At 39.5% G+C, this 19,856-nt stretch overlaps 1 protein-coding gene across 1 annotated transcript in view; it reads right to left on the bottom strand.

The window, feature by feature from the left end:
* Positions 1-6,619, bottom strand: part of LOC143299445 (E3 ubiquitin-protein ligase ubr3-like) — an 86,216-nt gene extending 79,597 nt beyond the window's left edge. The window contains exons 1-2 of the mRNA XM_076612650.1: positions 6,525-6,619; positions 3,182-3,680 (exon numbers count right to left, since the gene is read on the bottom strand). Of these exons, the coding sequence (XP_076468765.1) occupies positions 3,182-3,407 (226 nt within the window). The 5' untranslated portion in view covers positions 3,408-3,680; positions 6,525-6,619. The remainder of the gene's footprint in view (positions 1-3,181; positions 3,681-6,524) is intronic.
* Positions 6,620-19,856: the final 13,237 nt, after the last annotated feature.

Below are 19,856 nucleotides of genomic sequence, written 5' to 3'. Positions count from 1 at the left end.
GCTCAAGGCCCACCACAGGCCTAAATTTACCAAGGCTCAAGGCCCACCACCACAGGCCTAAATTAACCAAGGCTCAAGGCCCACCACAGGCCTAAATAAAAATGTTCCAGTCCTGATTTTTTTGCCAGACTGTTTCGCTCTTAGCCCTACCCACAAATGAGCATGAAACCTGCACACACACACACACGCACACGCACACTCATACTCACATATATATGCGTGCGCACACACACACACACATGCACACACACACACACATATACATACACATGCATGCACACACACACACACACAAACACATGCTCACACACAAACACGCACATACGCATACACACACATCCACACACACACACTGCACTCAGAATCAGAATGATTAACCGACATACAGACAGTCACACCCCTTTCTTCCATCTTCCCCGCCTCCACGTATCTCCGCCTTTTCCAGGGCCATGCAAACAGGATGGAGAGAAAAACGGGGCCAGCAATTTATCTATGAATCCAACCAGTCAGACTATCCAAAGAACTCGTTCATGACAACCAAGTAATCTACAACTGACCCATTACAATACAGGTCACCGAAAAAAAAAAATGTGTACTTCAGTTCAACTTCAACCAGGTCATTCCACCTCTCCCACAGGACACACACTGCCTAATTCTAACCAAACTGCTTGACACAATCAGCATCACAGCTAAAAAATTTTATTCAGTTTTACAAAATTGCCCCACCTTATGAAATATTCAATTCAAGAGAGCCAGATCAACAACAAGAGAAACTAAGCTAGTAATATGCATTAACATAAATAAAAAAAAGATTTATTTATACTAATTATTGTGTGTGTGTGTGTGTGTGTGTGTGTGTGATAAATGTATCATTTTGATATCTTGTGTGGGAATGTTAACATACATCATACGCAATTTATGATGATGCTTGTGTGTGTGTGGTTTTTTGTTGGTTTTTTTGGGGGGCAGGGGGGTTTGGTGTGTGTGTGTGTGTGTGTGTGTGTGTGTGTGTGTGTGTGTGGTTGTGTACTTGTGTGTGTGTGTGTGTGTGTGTGTTTGTGTGTGTGCCCATGCATGTCTGTGTGCACATGGTTTAAACTATTTCCCACATCTCTTTCATTTTCTGATGCATGTGAGCTGGAAGACTCTAATACTACAGAGTACAAGCAAAATCAGAAAAAAAATGTAATGCTGGAAGTAGGAAGCTTCTTCTGATTCCCAAGAAAGTGTGATTTTGCATACAATGTATGAGTGCATGTGTTGGAGAGGATGGTGGAGGTGGGGGTGGATCACACAAGCACGCAAATGTGTGTTCTTCAATTTAGAGTCATTCATTCATATATATATATATCAATTTCAGATGGGAAAAGAAACCCTTACATATCTTTTATGTGGCAAGAACATACTACAATGTTATATGTATAAATGTGTGTGTCTACATGCATATTATGTGCATATGTGTACACATAAGTGCATCATGCATATATGTGGTGTATGAGTGACACATTCTCTCAGTCTCTACACAGCCATCTACACACAGGTACAGAATACACCTGAAAGACACTCAATTTATTGTCTTGGACAGACACACACGCACACGCACACACATACACATGCACAGCTAAGAAGTAGCAAATCTGGGCAACAAATCTATCACCCAGCTCAAACAGGATAACAAGCCTTGCTGGCCTCCACATCTAAGGCTAGAAATTCCCATATTTTTGTTGTTGTTGTTGCTGTCCAGGGGACAAGAAGATAATTTTAAACAAAAGGACTTGTCCCCTCAAATTTTTGTATGCGATGTATAACTATTACAAGAAATACATGATATGTAAGAAAACAAAAATCTGGGCGGGGATGGCGGAGTTAAATGAAAAATTCGAGGAGGAGGAGGGAAGTATGATCGATCTGCACTGAGGCTGGTTGATTCAGTCACCCTTTCAGTTTCACTGAAAGAAACTGGACGCCCAATGGACAGGTGAAGCGAGCGCTCTTCTTATTTGCAATAAGGTTCAGTTGTTCCTGACTATCAGTATCACAGTATCAGATAGACTGGTACTTCCTGTCCTGTCTTAAAGACAAAACCATAACCAGAAATGTTTAGCTGCTCTCCGCCTCCCCAGTCTCAAGCACTGATGTGTTCATGGTCACATGATACACTTGTACAAGTGTATCCATGGGATTTACAAAGTGCAGAAGCCTGAATTTCAGTTACAGGAAGGTAGGGACACAAGGGTAACTGCCTAAAACTGTATAACTTAAGGAAGACAGCCAATTGCATATCAGAAACAATTCCTTTGCAGAACGTGTCATCAACACCTGGAACAACCTTCCAGACCAGGCAGTTGCAGCTCCAACTGTCAATAGTTTAGTCCAGACTCAATGCCCACTGGACATACTTACTAACTCTGTACAATCTTGCTTGCCATGAATTGGTAGGAAAATAAGACCTGAACCACCACACATGCAGGAAATATTTAAAATCCTGATGGTGAGTGAACAGGCCTGAAACAAAACCTCAAACACCACAAGTTCAAGTTTAAGCGATATCACAGGAAACTCTAGCTCACACACAATGGTGCACCATGAATCAGATTTCCTCGTGAACACATTCTCCACTGTGTGCACTGACATCAATTACAGGCTGTCTGGTTTAACAAAAACACAAACAAAAAATGCAACATGTAGTATATGTAGTTCTGTACTAATGTAGACATGATCATATGAATTAGTAAATTATGCAAGTAATATGCATACATATATTATGCACAAATGCAGTTCAGTTTGTCCATATGTTTGCTGACATAAAAAAATATTATAGTTTATTCACATATAATATATATGGAACAATGGTCTTCACAAAAACATTTCTTTTCCCTCTGGTATGTTACAAAAATATTAATAAACAGTGAAGACACTGAAAATCTACCAAACCTTGGCCTTCAAACAAACATTTCTTTTCCCTCTGACAACATGTTACAGAAAACACTGAAGAAACTGAAAATCTACCAAACCTTGTCAGAGCTACTTTTCAGTTTCTTTCTTCATATCACTGTCAAACATTTTTAACCAAGTTTATGTCATTCCACACCATATATTTAGTTTCTTTCCTCATATCACAGTCAAACATTTTTAACCAAGTTTATGTCATTCCACACCATATATTTATGCCCGCACTTGCCTTTCTTTGCAAACAGGTCGAACTCTGGACCGCCAGCCATGAGCCACTTCAGCAACTGGATAGATTCATAGTCATCAATGGATTTTGATGGGTCCAAGTGTATGTCCAACATGTCGTTCAAACATTTAGGGTTCGGGTGTTTCAGACATTCTTGTCTGACATACGCCACCATCGACTGTCTTTGATCTCTTTTCATCAATGTTGTATGACTTTCTTTGCTTGCCATATTGCCTTATTGCGGTTTCTGTTCAACGGAGTCGACTCAAGGCAATCATTCACCAACTTTCACACTCTGATCATAAAAAGTAGTCATATTCAGCACAAATTGCTCATAATCCCGAGACTGGGGTTAACAGCACATTATGAAGCACGCATATTTCTGCGACCGCCTGCTTCTTCGTGGATCAGGTTATGGGAGATAGCAGAATGCCAGTTCCTTTCTGAGGGAGCCCAAATCCAAACAAACTGCTGCCAAAGGCGAACGGATTTCGTCTTCTTGCTGCAATGAAACGAAACCAAATACTTCCAATGTCCATTTGACATTGTTGATTACATTCCAACCGACCGCACAGGGCTATGCCCAACTAAACAGGAAAAATCAACCGCGTTAAATATAAATCACTGTCACTGTCTGAAAAACAAACAAACAAACAAACAACAAGCAACTGCAAAACAACACGGTCAGAACATAAATATCATCGGGCTAACTTAGTCAAACTAAGACAACACTGTGTTTTGGATGTCAACCCTTCTGCAATTAATCATCCCGAGATTATTTTTTAAAATCGCAGAAAGGATAGAAATACTTCAAAGCCACACAAAAAATACATAAAATGCCATACTGGCTGGCAAAGAACACTGCAGAACTACTGACGACTGAACCGTTAGCTAGTCACAGTGCCTGGGGACATTCCCCTCGAGTAAGTTCAGTTCCATAAGATCGCCCGCAAAGCAAAACATCATAGATAGTACATCGTAGACTGTGGAACAGATAGAGAGAAAAAACAACAACAAACAAACCTGCCAAGGTTTGCTGGGGGGTGGGGGGCGGGGGGCGGAGGGGGGGGGGGAGGCTGGACTGGGGCGGAGACAGAGAAAGCTGACGATGTTGGAAAACTGAAAAAAGAGGGCAGAAACAAAGAGCGAAGCAGCACTGAGAGAAGAGACATTTCTGGTACAGAATTTCCAGAATTCGAGGATGTTATTTATACTGAAACACCCCCAACAGCTTACAAGCCGGGGTCAAAGCCCACCGGGGAAAAATTTTAAAAAAATAAAAATAAAAATAAAAATAAAAACCTGAAAAAAATCCGATGTGGCGGATGCACTGCACGCCCGTATTCAGTTCAGAGCTTAATTTGGACTGAAATTTGCTGTGACCAAAAAAGAAAACAAAACAAAACACACACACACACACACACACACAAAAAGTATCACAATACAATACAATACAATACAATACAATACAATACAATACAGGCGCACATTTGTTTCTGTCGTGGCTAACAGAAAGTAATCTTAGTTATAATCCTGCCACCGGGTGACTCTCTGATCTTCTTTTTTTTCTCCGCGGCTTCTCCCTTCTTTCTTCGGATATATATATATATATACATACATATATATATATATATATATATATATATATATATATATATATATATATATATATATATATATATATATGTATGGTGTTTTTTGTTGTTGTTGTTGTTTTTGTTGTTGTTGAAATTACTCCATGTCCCATTCAGTTCTCTTTCTTTTTTGTATGTTTTTGAGACTGAGGAGCTGCATGGGAAAAAAATTACCAAGAGAAAATAATGTCAGTAGGGTCTAAAGTAATTGATTCAAAGAATGAATGTACGCCGGAGGGTAGGCTATGCTATCAACCACTGCCGGATTGACCACATTTAGTTTGTACAATGCGAGTAGTGGAGGAAAAGTGCAGGTTACAAATTAATAACTCTTCCGTTATTTCAAAGCAACTCCGACCGTGCAAACATGTATTTAGAAAACGATAACGAAATCTAAATGATAAAGAGGAAAAAGTCCGAGAAAGTTACAGTGCGCCCTTTAAAGACTGAAATTCGGGTCATTTGAATTCTCTCTGAGGGGGAGAGCCAATTGTATGCCTGCTATGACTGTAGTTTCCTCCCCTGTGGACTCCGACACTTGGCATAAAAATGATCAGTTTCCCCGCCATGTCTAGTGACCCAGAGACACCAATTATAGTTTAGAACTGTTCTCAAACACAGGGGTGGGGGGTTGGGGGGGGGGGGGGGGGGGGAAGCCACAATCCACTGACTTCCCAAAGCTGCTCGTGAAGGGAAAAGCAAAGAATAGGAAGAAAATAAAACCATTAAAAAATGTGAAAAAAGAAATAGAAATAGATCATGGAATACCTCGTAAATAAATCAAGACAGGCCTACATCTAGTGAAGTGGTGGCCTAGTTGTAACGCGTCCGCCCGAGTGGGAAGCGAGATAATCTGAGCGCCGGGACAGCCGAGTTCGAATCCAACACTCGCTAGTGTATTCTCCTCTCCTCTCAGTAGAATCCTTCGGTATCGTCTGGACGCTAGTCAGTCGGATGATACGATAACCTGAACCGATGTCCCCGGTGTGTAGCATGCATTTCAGTCGCGCACGTAAAAGAACCAACGGCAACAAGAAGTTGTCCCTGGCAGAATTCTGAACCAAGGTTCCGCCCGCGGTGTGTAGGCATGCACTTCGCGCACGTAAAAGAACCAACGGCAACAAGGAGTTGTCCCTGGCAAAATTCTTGAGAAAAAAATCACTTTGAAAGGTATTTTAAATCAGTAAAGAGCCTTGAAGTGTTGAAACAAATACACATGAGGACAGAAAAAAAATCAAACAAAAACAGGTGGTGCAGCACTGTAGCTAGTACATGATGCGCTATCCCTGGCAAGAGCAGCTCAAATTTCACACAGAGAAATATAGTGTGACAAAATGTAATACTATACAATACGTGACCTTTAGAACAATTGATATTCAGCGAACAGTCCGTAATACCCCACTCAGTTCTATCCTTGTGTGAACAAGGACCGCAGCAAGAGAAGAACTTGAAAACAGGTCGGTAAACTCCACTCTACTGGCACGAGTCCAAGATAAATAACTGACAAAGGACAACACCATAGACCACAGCAAGAGAAACTGAAGCTTGATCCCAAGTCCAACAGTTACCAGTTTCAGTTTAAGGAGGCGTCAAAGCGTTCACACTGATCGAGTTGCGGACACGCTTTTTATTATTTTATTTATTCTAATAGAGAAAAGGGGTAGGTGGGGAGGGCGGACCATAGAAGCGAAAACTAATAGGTCCACAATGACCTGGATTTTGGATTGCCTATTTCGCGTATGCCGCTGACAGTCGACTATATATAGTTCAGTGTATATTCCATATCCAGTATGCACTCTAGTTTACGTCGTTTTGCAGTCTTCCGGCTCAGCCATACTCGGTGTTAGGGCTACACGATTCCCACTGTTCTGATTGACCTCTCATATTGTCAAAGCGATTTCGTTCTAGATAGCAGATTAATATCTCTTTCCTCGCTGTCTGTTTGGCGTCCACATTCTACAAAAGGCAATTCAGTGATCGATTTGCTCTCATTCAAACGTTGATATACGAATAGTCTGCTTCCATAAAAGCAGCAACACAGTCTGTCTAGCATTATGCATGTAGGCCTACATACGCATTTGTGGGTGTGCACAAGGTTGCTGAACACGCACAAGCTGGTCGCTGAACGTGGCCCCTTTTCATTCCTTAAATAAAACCGGACCTTCCTTCTGTGTATTTTTCGTGCCAGTTTTATATTCTTAGCTCGACATAGGAAGGCTGTGCCTAGTCCTCTCCGTCAGCAGTCTTAATTAAAACCCCTTCAGTGCCAAAGGAACAAGAGAGGCAAGGCCTTCAAGACTCACTTGTGATACACTTTAAAAAAAATTATAAAAAAAATCTAATCGTTAAAATGTGTTCTGTATTTGTTATTATAAAGCTTCGGGTTAAAAAAAAGAAGTGCTAACCAGATTCGAAACCCGCGTGTTCGGGTGAGAAAAAACTGTCTTACCCATTACACGATCGTGGCTCCTTAACTGATGTTATAAAATTTAATATTTGAACATACTTTTTTTAAAGGGCGCTAAATCAATTGCGGTATTCGCAGTGAGAACGCTGTTTAAATCATATTATTCTGGTGTATCTTGGGCATTCAGAAAATCTTTAAGGGCAATAAAAAATTCTTTTTAAGTCCGCGGTAAAGGAGACGTGGCTATCGCCGCAATCACACTGCAACATTTAGCCGTTTTCTCTAGATATAGATAGATGTACAAGTTTAGTTACACAAGTACTTCTAAACGTTGTATGAAGTGAAAAGGACTTCATTTTGAGAAAAGTCAAGACTGGAATTTTTTTCGTTTCATCAGTTCAAGGGTATTAACTCGCATGGTTTACAATTTTTAACTGTGAATTCCAACTGATTCTGTGGATATTTTTATGGCAGTTTGGGTCATAATCCAGTAATTGATGAGGCGTTTACAAATCTTTCTCTGAATAAATATTTAACTGTCTCCTTCTCCAACTTTTCATCACATGTTATTGTGTATCGTCCATTGAATATAGGGTTGAACGGGCAGATCAACAACTTGAAACAAAATGGCGTCGTTCGCGTTCGTGAAGAATATGAGCACGCGCTTTGAATGTGTATAATAAATATGTGTACGCGATTGATTTTTGCCCATGACCTTCAGGGCTCAGCCAATAGATCTATAAAGTCCACTCGTCATATTGATTTTAGTATTTTCTGAAAAAGACCACTTGGGCGAATGAACATAGTGAAACCCTGTACACTGAGAGTAAAACACACAAGCTTTTTATGCATTGAGTATAATTTCAAAATGTAATGTTTAAGATGAGAAAGATCAGTTTAAAGCAAATTTAGCCCCCTAGCATTAATTACAGAGTAAATTCCCTTTTTTACTAGCTGCGCCAAAACGTTTGCAAAATAAATAAAACTTCCATGCTTAGCAAAAGAAGTTCCTGTTTGAACAAAAAATGATAATAATGACTGCTCTTGTTGTTGTGTCAGAATATCAGATCAAAGTGCCAAGTTTAGAGAATTAAAAAAATATAAATATAACAGTAAAGGCAGTTTGCATATAATTTGGCTTCTTTTTAAAAATTTTTTGTGCCCATCCCAGAGGTGAAATATTGTTTTAAAAAAGATGACTGGAAAGAACTGAATTGTTCCTATTTTTATGCCTAATTTGGTGTCAACTGACAAAGTATTTGCAGAGAAAATGTCAATGTTAAGGTTTACCACGGACACACACACAGACAACCGAACACCGGGTTAAAACATAGACTCACTTTGTTTGCACAAGTGAGCCAAAAAACCGTAGAAAGTGGTGTTTAAAGTCCTAAAACAATATCCAAAACAAAAAGCCGAAAACTGAGAAAACGGCCACGAGATAATTATACCAAACTAGATAAACTGTGTGAATTGTCAGCCTTCCAGAGTTATTTCCCTTCTTCCGATGACATCACCAGTGATGTCACTACTATGCACAAACGTGATACGTTCCATGGCACTCAAGGCGGTTTACAAGGGGTTAATCTTCCCCGACCGAAGTCAGGTATCTATTCACACCTTTGTGGAGTGAGGAAAATCGGAGTAAAGTATACCTATTGCGTGCGTCCACACACTGTCTCCACTATCTTTAACCCCCTTGTGGCTGTCTCCTTCTGTGTTTGGTTTCCCTGTTTTCGTCCCAGTTTTCTCTGTTTCTTTCTCCACCTCCTTCTCTTTGTCATTAGTTTCCATCTCTTCCTCCGTTTGTTAGCCTTTGTCTCCCACAAACCTGTGTCTATCTCGCTTTGAGACATACATTCAGATCCCCAAAAGCCCAAAACAGGCACCAGCGGCAAAAGAGGTGGGACAAGATCGTGCTTTGGTGACAGAATGACAAAAGCAGAGTGGCTGTCAAAGAAATTCTTTAGAATCGGCAGTTGGAGTTGCTCCAGCGCGAGAATGAGGATCTCAACAATTGAGAAATTAGCGTATGATTTTGACATCTTATGTCTGCGAGAGACCAGGACTAGTTCAGACAGACCAATAAATTTTGAGAATTTCGTTGTCTTTCAAAGACATGAAGGAAGAGGAGTAGGAATCATATTAAACAATAATCTGAAAAATAAAGTTTCCACCATAAATCTAATATATATATATATATATATATATATATATATATATAATTAATGGTGTAGCAACTCATGTGAACTAGTAGGTATTTGTCTTGAAAAACCTGACGGAATTCACAAAAGCATCGTGCTCATCAATGCCTATGTTTACCCAGGAACCTGCACAACAAAAGCGGATTGGGCCTTTTTAGAGGAAATAGAGAACGAATTTGGAGACTGTCTTTATCTGTGGAGACCTTAAATTGATGCAAGATGGAAGTTGTGGGACCAGCGGAACACCATCCCACAAAGACTCGCACTTCAAGGAATGATAGGGAAAATTCTTCTTAGCCCATTAAAAACCACAACCCCAACTTGCCATGGAACAAGACCAGGGGACAGTGACAGTGTGATCGACATCGCTCTAACATCTCCAAAATGCAGAGCAGGAATGAATGCAAAGACGCTTCCACACCAAGGCAGTGATCACCTACCGGTAGTTTGCAATCTACAGAAACTATCAGATAAACCCTGTATGAAACCGCGTAATCCATTTCAGTATGAAAACAAAGAGACAACTATCATCGACTGAAAAATTAAGACGCAGAAGAAACATTAGAACGGCACTGAACAGGAAGCAAACTATTCAGCCCCCATGGTGGAAAACTAACACACAGAGAGCCTGTTAAGAAAAACATGCGGCTGTCAAATTTGGTCAAAAGAAAGAACAAAGCCTTCTCCTGACATAGAAATTGAAACAAAAATGAAAGAAAGAACAAAACAGTTTGAAGTCATTCCTCAAGAGGCCAAAAATGACAAATGGAAACAGTTTTGCGAGACACTCAGTTATGACACAACATTGACAGAGTTCTGGCAATTTTATCGTCGCATGGAAGGGAAAACGTGCACAACAACAACCCCAGCCATGTTAGATACTGACGGAACCAAGCTTAAGACAAACGAAGAAAAAGGATCCGCCCTGCTCAAACGTTCCATACAATAGAGGCGATGAGTACTTGAACCGTGGAAAAATATTCACAGAGAAAAAGATGTTGTCAGTTTCATGAAATTTAATTATGCACTTTGACAAACCGAGATCGCAGAACGTTGAAGTGTTTTATAGAAGTAGGACAGTAAAAAGATAATGTTGCAAACGGAAGTAGAGTTCTCTAAGGCACTGAAAACACAATTCGATCGCCCAAGCAACAGCTCGCGGGAAAGACGACTTCTGTAATGATTTTAGCGCAGTTGAAACTTCAGAACTTTTCGTCTGTTCCAGATGGCTGTTCAAAGGATTCAGGAACTAATAGGGTTGATGCAGAAGAACCTTGAATGTTCTATCTGGTAAATTACAATTTTATTGTATTTCGCTCGCAGCCTTCGGTCTCAGTCTTTTCTTGTGTTACACAATCAAAATCACGTATTAACAGTGTCTGACTGATGGCGCGCGCGCACTGTGTGTGTGTGTGTGTGTGTGTGTGTGTGTGTGTGAGAGAGAGAGAGAGAGAGTGTGTGTGTGTGCACGTGGATGTTTGTGTGATAGTCTGTAGATATTGTTTTTCCATCATCCATCAGGTTCTTATAAATATGAGCATGGACCGAGAATACAGCTTACTACTGATGTTCTGACTGGCATGTTAGAGAAGGTTGGAGACGATGGAAGGGAGAGAGAGAGGGGGAAAAAAATGGGAATTTTCCTTTTTATGCAAGTATTCTCTGGTAAAACCTCTGTGAAAGAAGCCACCACTTGATCCCAACGATATGAAGAATTACCATCCTGTTTCTTATCTTCCCTTTCTCAGTATCGGTCTAAGTTGTTAGAGCGTCTCATTCTTTTCTAGCATAGTGACTCACAACAACTTACTCAGCCCTTTCTACTTAAAATTCTTGTAAACATACAGACCTCATCATAGCACTGATAGTTTTAGTGAAGCTGCATTTGTAAAGATCATGAATGGTATTAACATCCCTTGACAATGGTAAAATCTGTGTTCTAACTTCGCTTGATCTTTCTGCCACTTTTGATACCTTTGACTGATATCTTGCTAAATAGACTTAGATACTCCTTTGGCATCTTGGCTCCGCACTATCATGGATCCAGTCCTACCTTAAAAACAGAATAGAAACAGTCATGTTTATTGGCCATCACTCTTTCCCATCAACAGTTATTTTTGGTGTTCCTCAAGGATCTGTACTTGGATCAGTGCTGTTTGTTCTTTTATACTCAACCACTTTTCGATGTTGTCAAAAACCATTGAGTAAATCATGATGCCTTTGCTGACAATAACCAGCTCTACAAAGCGACTTTTTCTGATCTTGACTCTTCCAATGGGGCACTCCAGCATTGTATATATACTGTATTGCTGATGTTAAAGAATGGATGAATAAAAAAAAATTCATTTAAATGATAGTAAAATATTGTTTCTTCAACTTCAAGCAGACTTACTATAAACAATTCTTTACCTTTCTCTCTTAAAATTGGAGATTCAGATGTAGACTTTGTATCTTCAGTGAAAAATCTGGGTTGGTTGTTTGATTCAAACCTCTCAGTGAAGAAACAATCTCTGCAAGGCTGTATACTTTGAAATTTGAAAGATCAGTTCCATCCAACATCTCCTTACTGCTGAAGCTACACAAACTCTGGTGTGCTGTGTTGTCTTGTCCAGACTTGATTATTGTAACTCACTCCTCATTGGTTGTCCTGATTACTTAACACAAAAACTCCAGAACGTTCAAAACGCAGCAGCAAGGTTAATCTTCAGAACCAAAAAGACTGACAGTGTCACTCATCTTCTGCAGCTCCATCTCGGGTGCTGCCCCTCAGTATCTGAGGGAAGTCATTCAAACCTACACACCCCCACAACAACTCAGATTATCTTCTGATTCACAGTGACTACTCGCTCCACTACCTATGTTAAAATCCAATCCTTCAGTGATTCTTCCTTTTCTCATTCAGCATCATCTGTCAGGAACAGTTTTCCTCATGATCTTTGCCACTCTCCCTTATTTCAATCTTTTAAAGCTGGTCTGAAAACATCTTTTTGAAAATGCCCATGCATAGACCTTCCATCCCTTTCCAGTGACATTCAGTTTTTAGCCATGCAAACTGTGTGTGTGTGTGTGTGTGTGTGTGTGTGTGTGTGTGTGTGTGTGAAGTAATGTACTAGTTGTAGTCTTTGAATCTGTTTTATGTGTTTGTGAATTAATTTTTTTCTTCTTCCTTTTGTAAGTTATTGCGAATGTGTGTATGTGTTTAATGTTCATAAATTGTAAAGTGCTTTGAGCTCCCTTAAAGGGAGGAAAGCGCTCAACAAGTGTCTTGATATTATTATTACAGAAAGAGACTTGACTGTTGTAAACATCAGTGACAAATATCTTAGATGTATGAATGATATTCAATGTTTAGTTTTTTATTGCATTTTGTGTTTACAAATGTTCATTTTTATTGTTTTTGTTGATCAGCTTGGAGTTAATGAAAAGTCCTGTGACTACAAAATGTGAACATTACTTCTGCAGGTGAGAGTTGGTTTGAAAGTTTTTAGCCCAGTTACCACAAGGACAGCATTTTTGTTGTTGTTTTTCTTTTGAGTAGCTCATGATATGTGATTCTGTGTTTAATGTGTGTGTGTGCATGTGCGTGTGTGCATTTGTGCGTGTGTGTGTGTGTGTGTGTGTGTGTGTGCGTGCACACGTGCATGTGTGTGAGTGTGTGTGTGTGTATGTGGTCAAAAATGAAAATGTTTGATATGAGTATATGATGTACAATATACTTTACCAAAATATGAAGTTGGTCATAGATAATTGATGATGGGATATGAATTAATGTAGTTACTGATAAGGCTGTTTACTGTATAAAAAAAAGAACAAAAAACTCAGTGATGTTAAACAAAAATATTACTTAAGTTAGTACCAGTCACGAAAGTATGGAGGTACTGTTTCATTTAGTGATTTACTGCAAAAAAGTTTCTCTGTCCAGAAAAAGGAAAGTGATCTTTTTCTGGACATTTATTAGGCCAGATTTTCTTTGTGTATATCACATGTTATTAGGGATATATACTGGTATATATGTGAACATTTACAAGTTTGAAGAGCTTGGAATGGTGATTTTGCATTATTACAAATGAAAAAATCATAAATGTGGCCCTGTTAAGTAATTCAGAGACTCTTGTTTGTTTCAGCTGTGTTTAGTTTCCATGATTGCACTGCTGCTTACGATGATTTGCTTGTCTTTCCAGATTCTGCATCACAGAGTTTTTAGAAAAGAAGCGGTCGGTACCATGTCCATTGTGCAAGCAACCTATTACAAAAAGGTAAGGTTAGAGTTCAGTGCCTCAGTGATTTGATAATCATATTTGATCATGAAATTAAAAACAACAAAATCAGCAACAATAAAAACACCAGAACTGTCACACAGTTTGTCAGCTTCAGCACATATTTTCACTCTTTTTTTTCTTCTGCCTTTGTTATTCTGTGTGTGTGTGTGTGTGTGTGTGTGTGTGTGTGTGTGTGATAATGATTGTTTGTATGTAGCTTTGTAAATTTATGAGAAAGATTCAAATAAACATATTCATGAATACTTGTTTAGTTGTTACTTTTGATTTTTGTTACAAGGCCTAAGCTTCATCATTTTCTTTTGCTGTTTTTTTATTTTATTTTATAAGACTACAGTTAATCTGTAAGTGCACGCACGCGTGCGCGCGCGCGCACACACACACACACACACACACACACACATAATATGACACAGCATGGCACAAACCTTTCTCTCCCTCTCTCTGTCTCCATCTCTCTCTCTGTCTTCAGTCTGCCAGTCTGTCCCTCAGTCTGTCTCAGTCTCTCCCTCTCAGTCTCACTCTTTGTATAATTTGTTAAACACATGTCAACAAAGTGATGAACTGTTCCAGGAGCCTGACAGACAAGGTGGAGCTGAACAACGTTGTCAGTGCTGTCAGCAGCTTGATCACTGCTTTCCAAGATGACAGTGGTGTCATATGTAAGCGTTAACTGTTCCACTGGATTTCAGTTCAGCTCTGAAAAAGGGAAAACTATTAAAATATTTCATTCAGTTATCTTTCAGCAAACAGATATTTTTGTATCAGTTGACTTCCCTTTAGAACTCTTATTATGATGGGATCCACTTAGTTTTTGTCTGAAGTGTGATCGTTTTAATTAATACATCTAATTTGTATGTGTGTGTGTGCATGCACATGAATGAGCACCAAAAAAAAAAAAAAAAAAAAAGAAAAGAAAAAAGCAGCTATTGTCTGTGAGGTGACCTACCAATGATTCTTGATATGCAGTTAACTTACAAATTAAATGAATATGTATAATGTTTTTGTTACAGAGAAAAAAATTAGTACCTTGATGTGGATGTATACATATGTGCATGTATGCATGACTGATGTGTATACATGAGAGGTGTAGGACCACACTTGCAAGTTCCCCTCTTCATAGATATGAGTCTTCAAAAGTGTTGCTCAAAATTTGTGACAAACACTTAGGATGTATACATGTATGATGTGTAGATGAGACATGGCTGACACGAGGCAGAGTAAGAAAAGATGTGCAGGGTAATACTTATCGCATAATCATAATCTCTTGTATCGCAAAGTATTCAAAACCAAAACTGGTCACTGTAGATTATACTTATCCTTGTCATCCTTATTTATATCTTGATGTAGTCATTTACAGACAAAATTATGTACCCCGTCATGCTTCGCTTTCATATTGACCTCAGGTTTTATTTCTTGTCTGTTGAGTTTGTCACTTTGTGTTAAAGTCTCAGTGTTCTATATTCAAAGGGACTGTTGTTTAGAAAAAGGAAGCAATGGTCTCCACTCCAGAGCATTTCCAATGCTCAGTTTGGCTTTGCTTTGTGACAAAGCAGTTATTGTCAGTTGGGGGCTTTACGTTTAGAAGTTGGTGACCTGTGTCTGTTGAAACAGAACATGTGCTGTTCAACTCACTGAAAGGATTCAGCAGCAGAGCAGGGTCTTATCCTGTGGATTGTTCATGGTGACCCGATATTGCTAGGTCCCTAAGGACTGCTGGCTCAGAGACTGCAACAGAATAAGCTGGGATTCTGATGTGCATGGGGAGTTGGAGAGGAGCAGAGCAATGTAAGAGTAATATGACTAATATAGCTTGGATGATAGAGGTCGTGAAAAAAAAGAAAAGTTTTTGTCTACCAGATAAGAGAAAGAAAAGTCATCAACAACATCCATAGTGTTTGTTTTTCATTTACTTCAGATTATCCTCCCAGTGGACCACAGACATTCTTTCCAAACACACCAGACACCATCAACAGGAAACCAGAGAGTCATCAGGTAAAAAAAAAAAATCTAGGATGAATCATTTCTGCATTGCTTGAATGAAATGTATGACTATCAATTTGGTCACTGATCAGGGATGGTTTGTGTGACATTTACACAGTATTCAAGCTGCGTGCAAAAGAATTCATATACAGACTACATAAAAAATGAAGGGCCACTCCGTAAGAGCAGGTATCTTTTTATCAAATGTTAAAAAAAATCAAGTGATCATTTGAATTAAAAATCAAGGGATGATTTGAATTATGCAGGCTGCATGTGGCCTACCACTGGCCTCTCACAGAATACATGAACAGTTTGAAAGCTGCCATATAAAAAACAAAGTCTCAGCTAAAAATGTACAATTATACAGTGATTTATAAGTGACTGCTGTGTTTTTTCATTGCAAAAAAAATTGGAAGTGCACAGACAACAGCATTTCTGGCTATGAGTGGGTGCTCTTTACATACACCGTTGTTTGCTGAAAATTCTGTATCATTTCACCATACACCCCATGAAGAAAACTGCAAGTTCCCAGACGTTCTCTAACTTTTTGTGAACCATATAATTCACACCACATCAGTGAAGCCTTAGAGATACAACAAATCAGTTGAAAAAATAAGTAAATCAGCAAATATGAATATACAGTTATTCCAGATTCCACCCTTCATCTACCCAGTTTCCCCCAACTCACCATTCATTCCCCTTCTCCTAATCTCCTGCATGATAACACTAAAATGTGAAAATCGATACTCTAACAAAATGTCTACAGTCACCAATATGTGTAACGGGACATTAAACGAAATTTATCATCATCATCAAATATGCAATTACTGAATGAATTGATTGATAGAAATGAAACTAGAAATGGAATATAGACGTAATAAATTAAATGTTATAGTACACAGTTATTTTCATTATGGCTTGCCATAGATTTTCCAGGCACATGTGTCTTTAACATTTGTTGGTATTTGAAATATTTAGGAAAGCATCATGATCATAGATGAATACTTGAAAGTATTCATGGACATGGACATGTGCACTTTGACTATTGTTTGCACATATACACAGAAAAAAGATACACCTATAATTTTGAGCTCCAGTACACATTTCCTTAAATATAAGCATTTGAGTGTATGTACCTGTATGCTTGTTGACAGGTATCAACTTGACTGATGTTTAACGTTCAGTTCTTAATTTTTGTTGTTGTTGTTGTTCCCAGTATTTTAAACACCCGTGGTCAGTGTAAAACTACACTGTTTACTATTTCTGAATTGAAGTGTTTTGAGTGCTGCAGTTTTATTTGTTTGAATGCACCTTATTCTTCATTTTATGCTGCTTTGCGAAACAACTGTGAAATGTTACAAGAATAGTTGTTACACTGAAATAACACTGGCATTAATCACATAGTTTCTGAGTAAGTATTGGCAGAATTCCAGTAGTATTTCTATGAGAATCTTGCAATGATTATAGTGACATATGTTTTCAGGGATAATCATTTCTGTTGGTTTTGGTTTGTTTGGATGTATTTGCATGTGACAGCTATTTAGAATACAAATGGTTAAACTTCATTTTGTAAGCAAGATTAATCTTTTATTTAAATGTAACTGTTGATATATATTACTGCAGGTAAAAACCAGAAAGAATGTGCGTCACAGCAGGAGGTCATCAAAGCAAACAGCTGATGAACCTCTGCTGGATGCGGGAGAATTGGACAGTTCTCTTATTTCTGATGATGGATTTGCAGTGCCTGCAGTGCCCAGGTAAGAACAGGTTAACACAGAATTTTGTTTTTATCTTTGTTTGAAATGAAAGACAGCAGAAGTGGGATCATATCAGTGTATGCTAATGCATATATATATATATATATATATACATATGCAAACACACATTGCACACACACACACATTGTACTGGCACACCTGCATTTCATTGTTGACTTGGCGAAGACTGAGCTTTTGAGATGGCCCGTGTAGTCAGCTGGGCATGAACAGAATCATAACAGCATTTATGGCAATCTTCCACAAACACACAACTACTGACTTATCCACCCCAGTGATGTGCAAAGGAACTGAAGCTGTAAGTGCTTTCACCACACCAGTATGGCTGAATAAAGAGCATCAATTTCTGTTATGCGTATAGACAGATTTTTTTGTTGAAAGGTTATTAATCTGATATATTTTCACTTTTTTTCAGCAAAAGTCATCAAAACTACACACAGAAAAGTCCTTCAGTTTCAAGGGTTTCCACCTCTCCATCCTCCATTAGAGCAGCCACCTCAAGACAGACCAGAGGCAGACCAAGATCTAAAGCAAGAGCAGCAGCAGCAGCCACTAATAGTACTACCAATGATCAGTTATTGCAGTATTTAGATGAAAATTCTTGTGGCTTGCAAAAAGAGACCCGGCAAGAACCCTTGCCTGTACAGCAAACATCTGGTAGCACAGAACAAGAAAAAAGCAATCAAAAAGTAAAGTCTGATCGCCATCTAGGTGCCCAAGAAGATGAAGCCACAGGAGCAGCAGCAGAGAGAGAGTCAAGAGGATGTGAGCCGATCGGTACTGATGATCAAGTAGGAGCCCAGAGAAATGAAGTGGTTAGGTCAGCAGAAGAATTACAGGTCCAGGAATGTGAGGTAATCAGATCAGGTGAAGAAACAGAGCTTCAGATCAGAAAGAGTCCTTCTCATGGCCAGAAAAAAAGTCCCACAGAGGGAGAAGAACCCTTCAAAGAGCAGTCTGAAATGAAACACGAAGAGAGGCTTTCCAAGCAGGTGACTAGAAGAAATGTAAAGAATCTTGAAACCAGGCCAGAGGCTGACAAGGAAAACTTGACAGAATCCAGAAAGCTTTCACCTTGCAAGAGAAAAAATGACGATCGAAAAAACTCTGGTCTTACACACAGTTCACAAAACTCCAGTGATGATGGTAGTATCTCCTCCACACAACAGTTCCAACGGCCACTCCCTGTGATCACCAAAACTTACAGCAGGCGCTCTGCCAGCAGACACATTTCAGACCAGAAAGTGGAAGACTGGATTGCCTGTTTGCCCTCTGACCAGCAGACTTCAGGTCACAAGCACACCAGTGACAACCAACGTGTAGGATCAGAGCAAAGCAAAGAAGAGAACAAATCCTGCCATGATCACAAGCAAAATAAGGAAACTCAAGGAAGAACCACTGATAGCATTGTGCAAGATGCTGAAATGAATGCTGTGACTGTGAGTGATGCTGTGGCAGAAAGTGAGGAAACTGAAAAAGGCGTTGTTAAAGATGTTCATGACCAGGAAGACAGAAACCAGACATCAACCGCAAGTGTACCAGAGCAATATGAAGAGTTCATGCTCACTCCACCAATAAGGAAAAAGCATATTTTCAAGAGAAAAAGTGCAGGCAATCATCAGGATGTTAGTGGAGAGACCGTTCGAGCTGAGGAAAACTCACCGCCTGCTGACCCCTATTTGTTTGTTGTTGGTCACACACCTGTGGCCAAGTCCAAGAAGAGAGGACGACCAAGATCTAAAGAGAAGACAGGAAAACCACCGGTCATCCAACCTTTCAGCTTGGGTGCAAGTGAGAAGAAGAGTGTTAGGTTCTCTGACGCAGTGTCGGACATGACGTCTAACACAAATGCTGTGACTGCGGGAAACAAAAACGAAAAGGACCCGACTCAGACAGGTGATACTGCCACTGCCCCTGACCATATAAACTGCTCAGAGAAGTCACAGGACATGCCCGCCCGTGGCACAGACTGTGTCATTGTGGATAGAGAAAGTGTATCAGGTACTCCTTTTGCAAGGCCAAGCACCAGATCCAGCCTGAAGACTCAAAGCAAAACGAAATCTGCTCAGAAAAGCTCAGATGAAGGGGGAAAGGAGCTTCCTCAACAACGGAACAGACGGAGGAAGTGTAGCAACAAAAAAGAAAGCCCTGAAGCTGAGAAAATACGGGAGGAGCAGACACAGCAGCTTGTTTCTTGGATTGGACAAGCTGAAGATTATGATCTGTTGTTCAGTACCCAAGAAGCTCAAGCCAGTATTGAAAGTATGCACACAGAAGGTGAGAAGGATATGTCAGCTGATGGAAATGACAACAGTATGAATATTCATCATGATGAAGCAATTGCACTGACTGAAGAAGATGAAAATAGTGATGATGGCTTCTGTCTTATTGGCCCCAT

Source organism: Babylonia areolata, chromosome 2 (assembly GCF_041734735.1).
Source record: "Babylonia areolata isolate BAREFJ2019XMU chromosome 2, ASM4173473v1, whole genome shotgun sequence".
Lineage (NCBI taxonomy): Eukaryota > Metazoa > Mollusca > Gastropoda > Neogastropoda > Buccinidae > Babylonia > Babylonia areolata.
The sequence above is the reverse complement of the archived record's forward strand: the minus strand, read 5'-3'. Positions and strand labels throughout refer to the sequence as shown.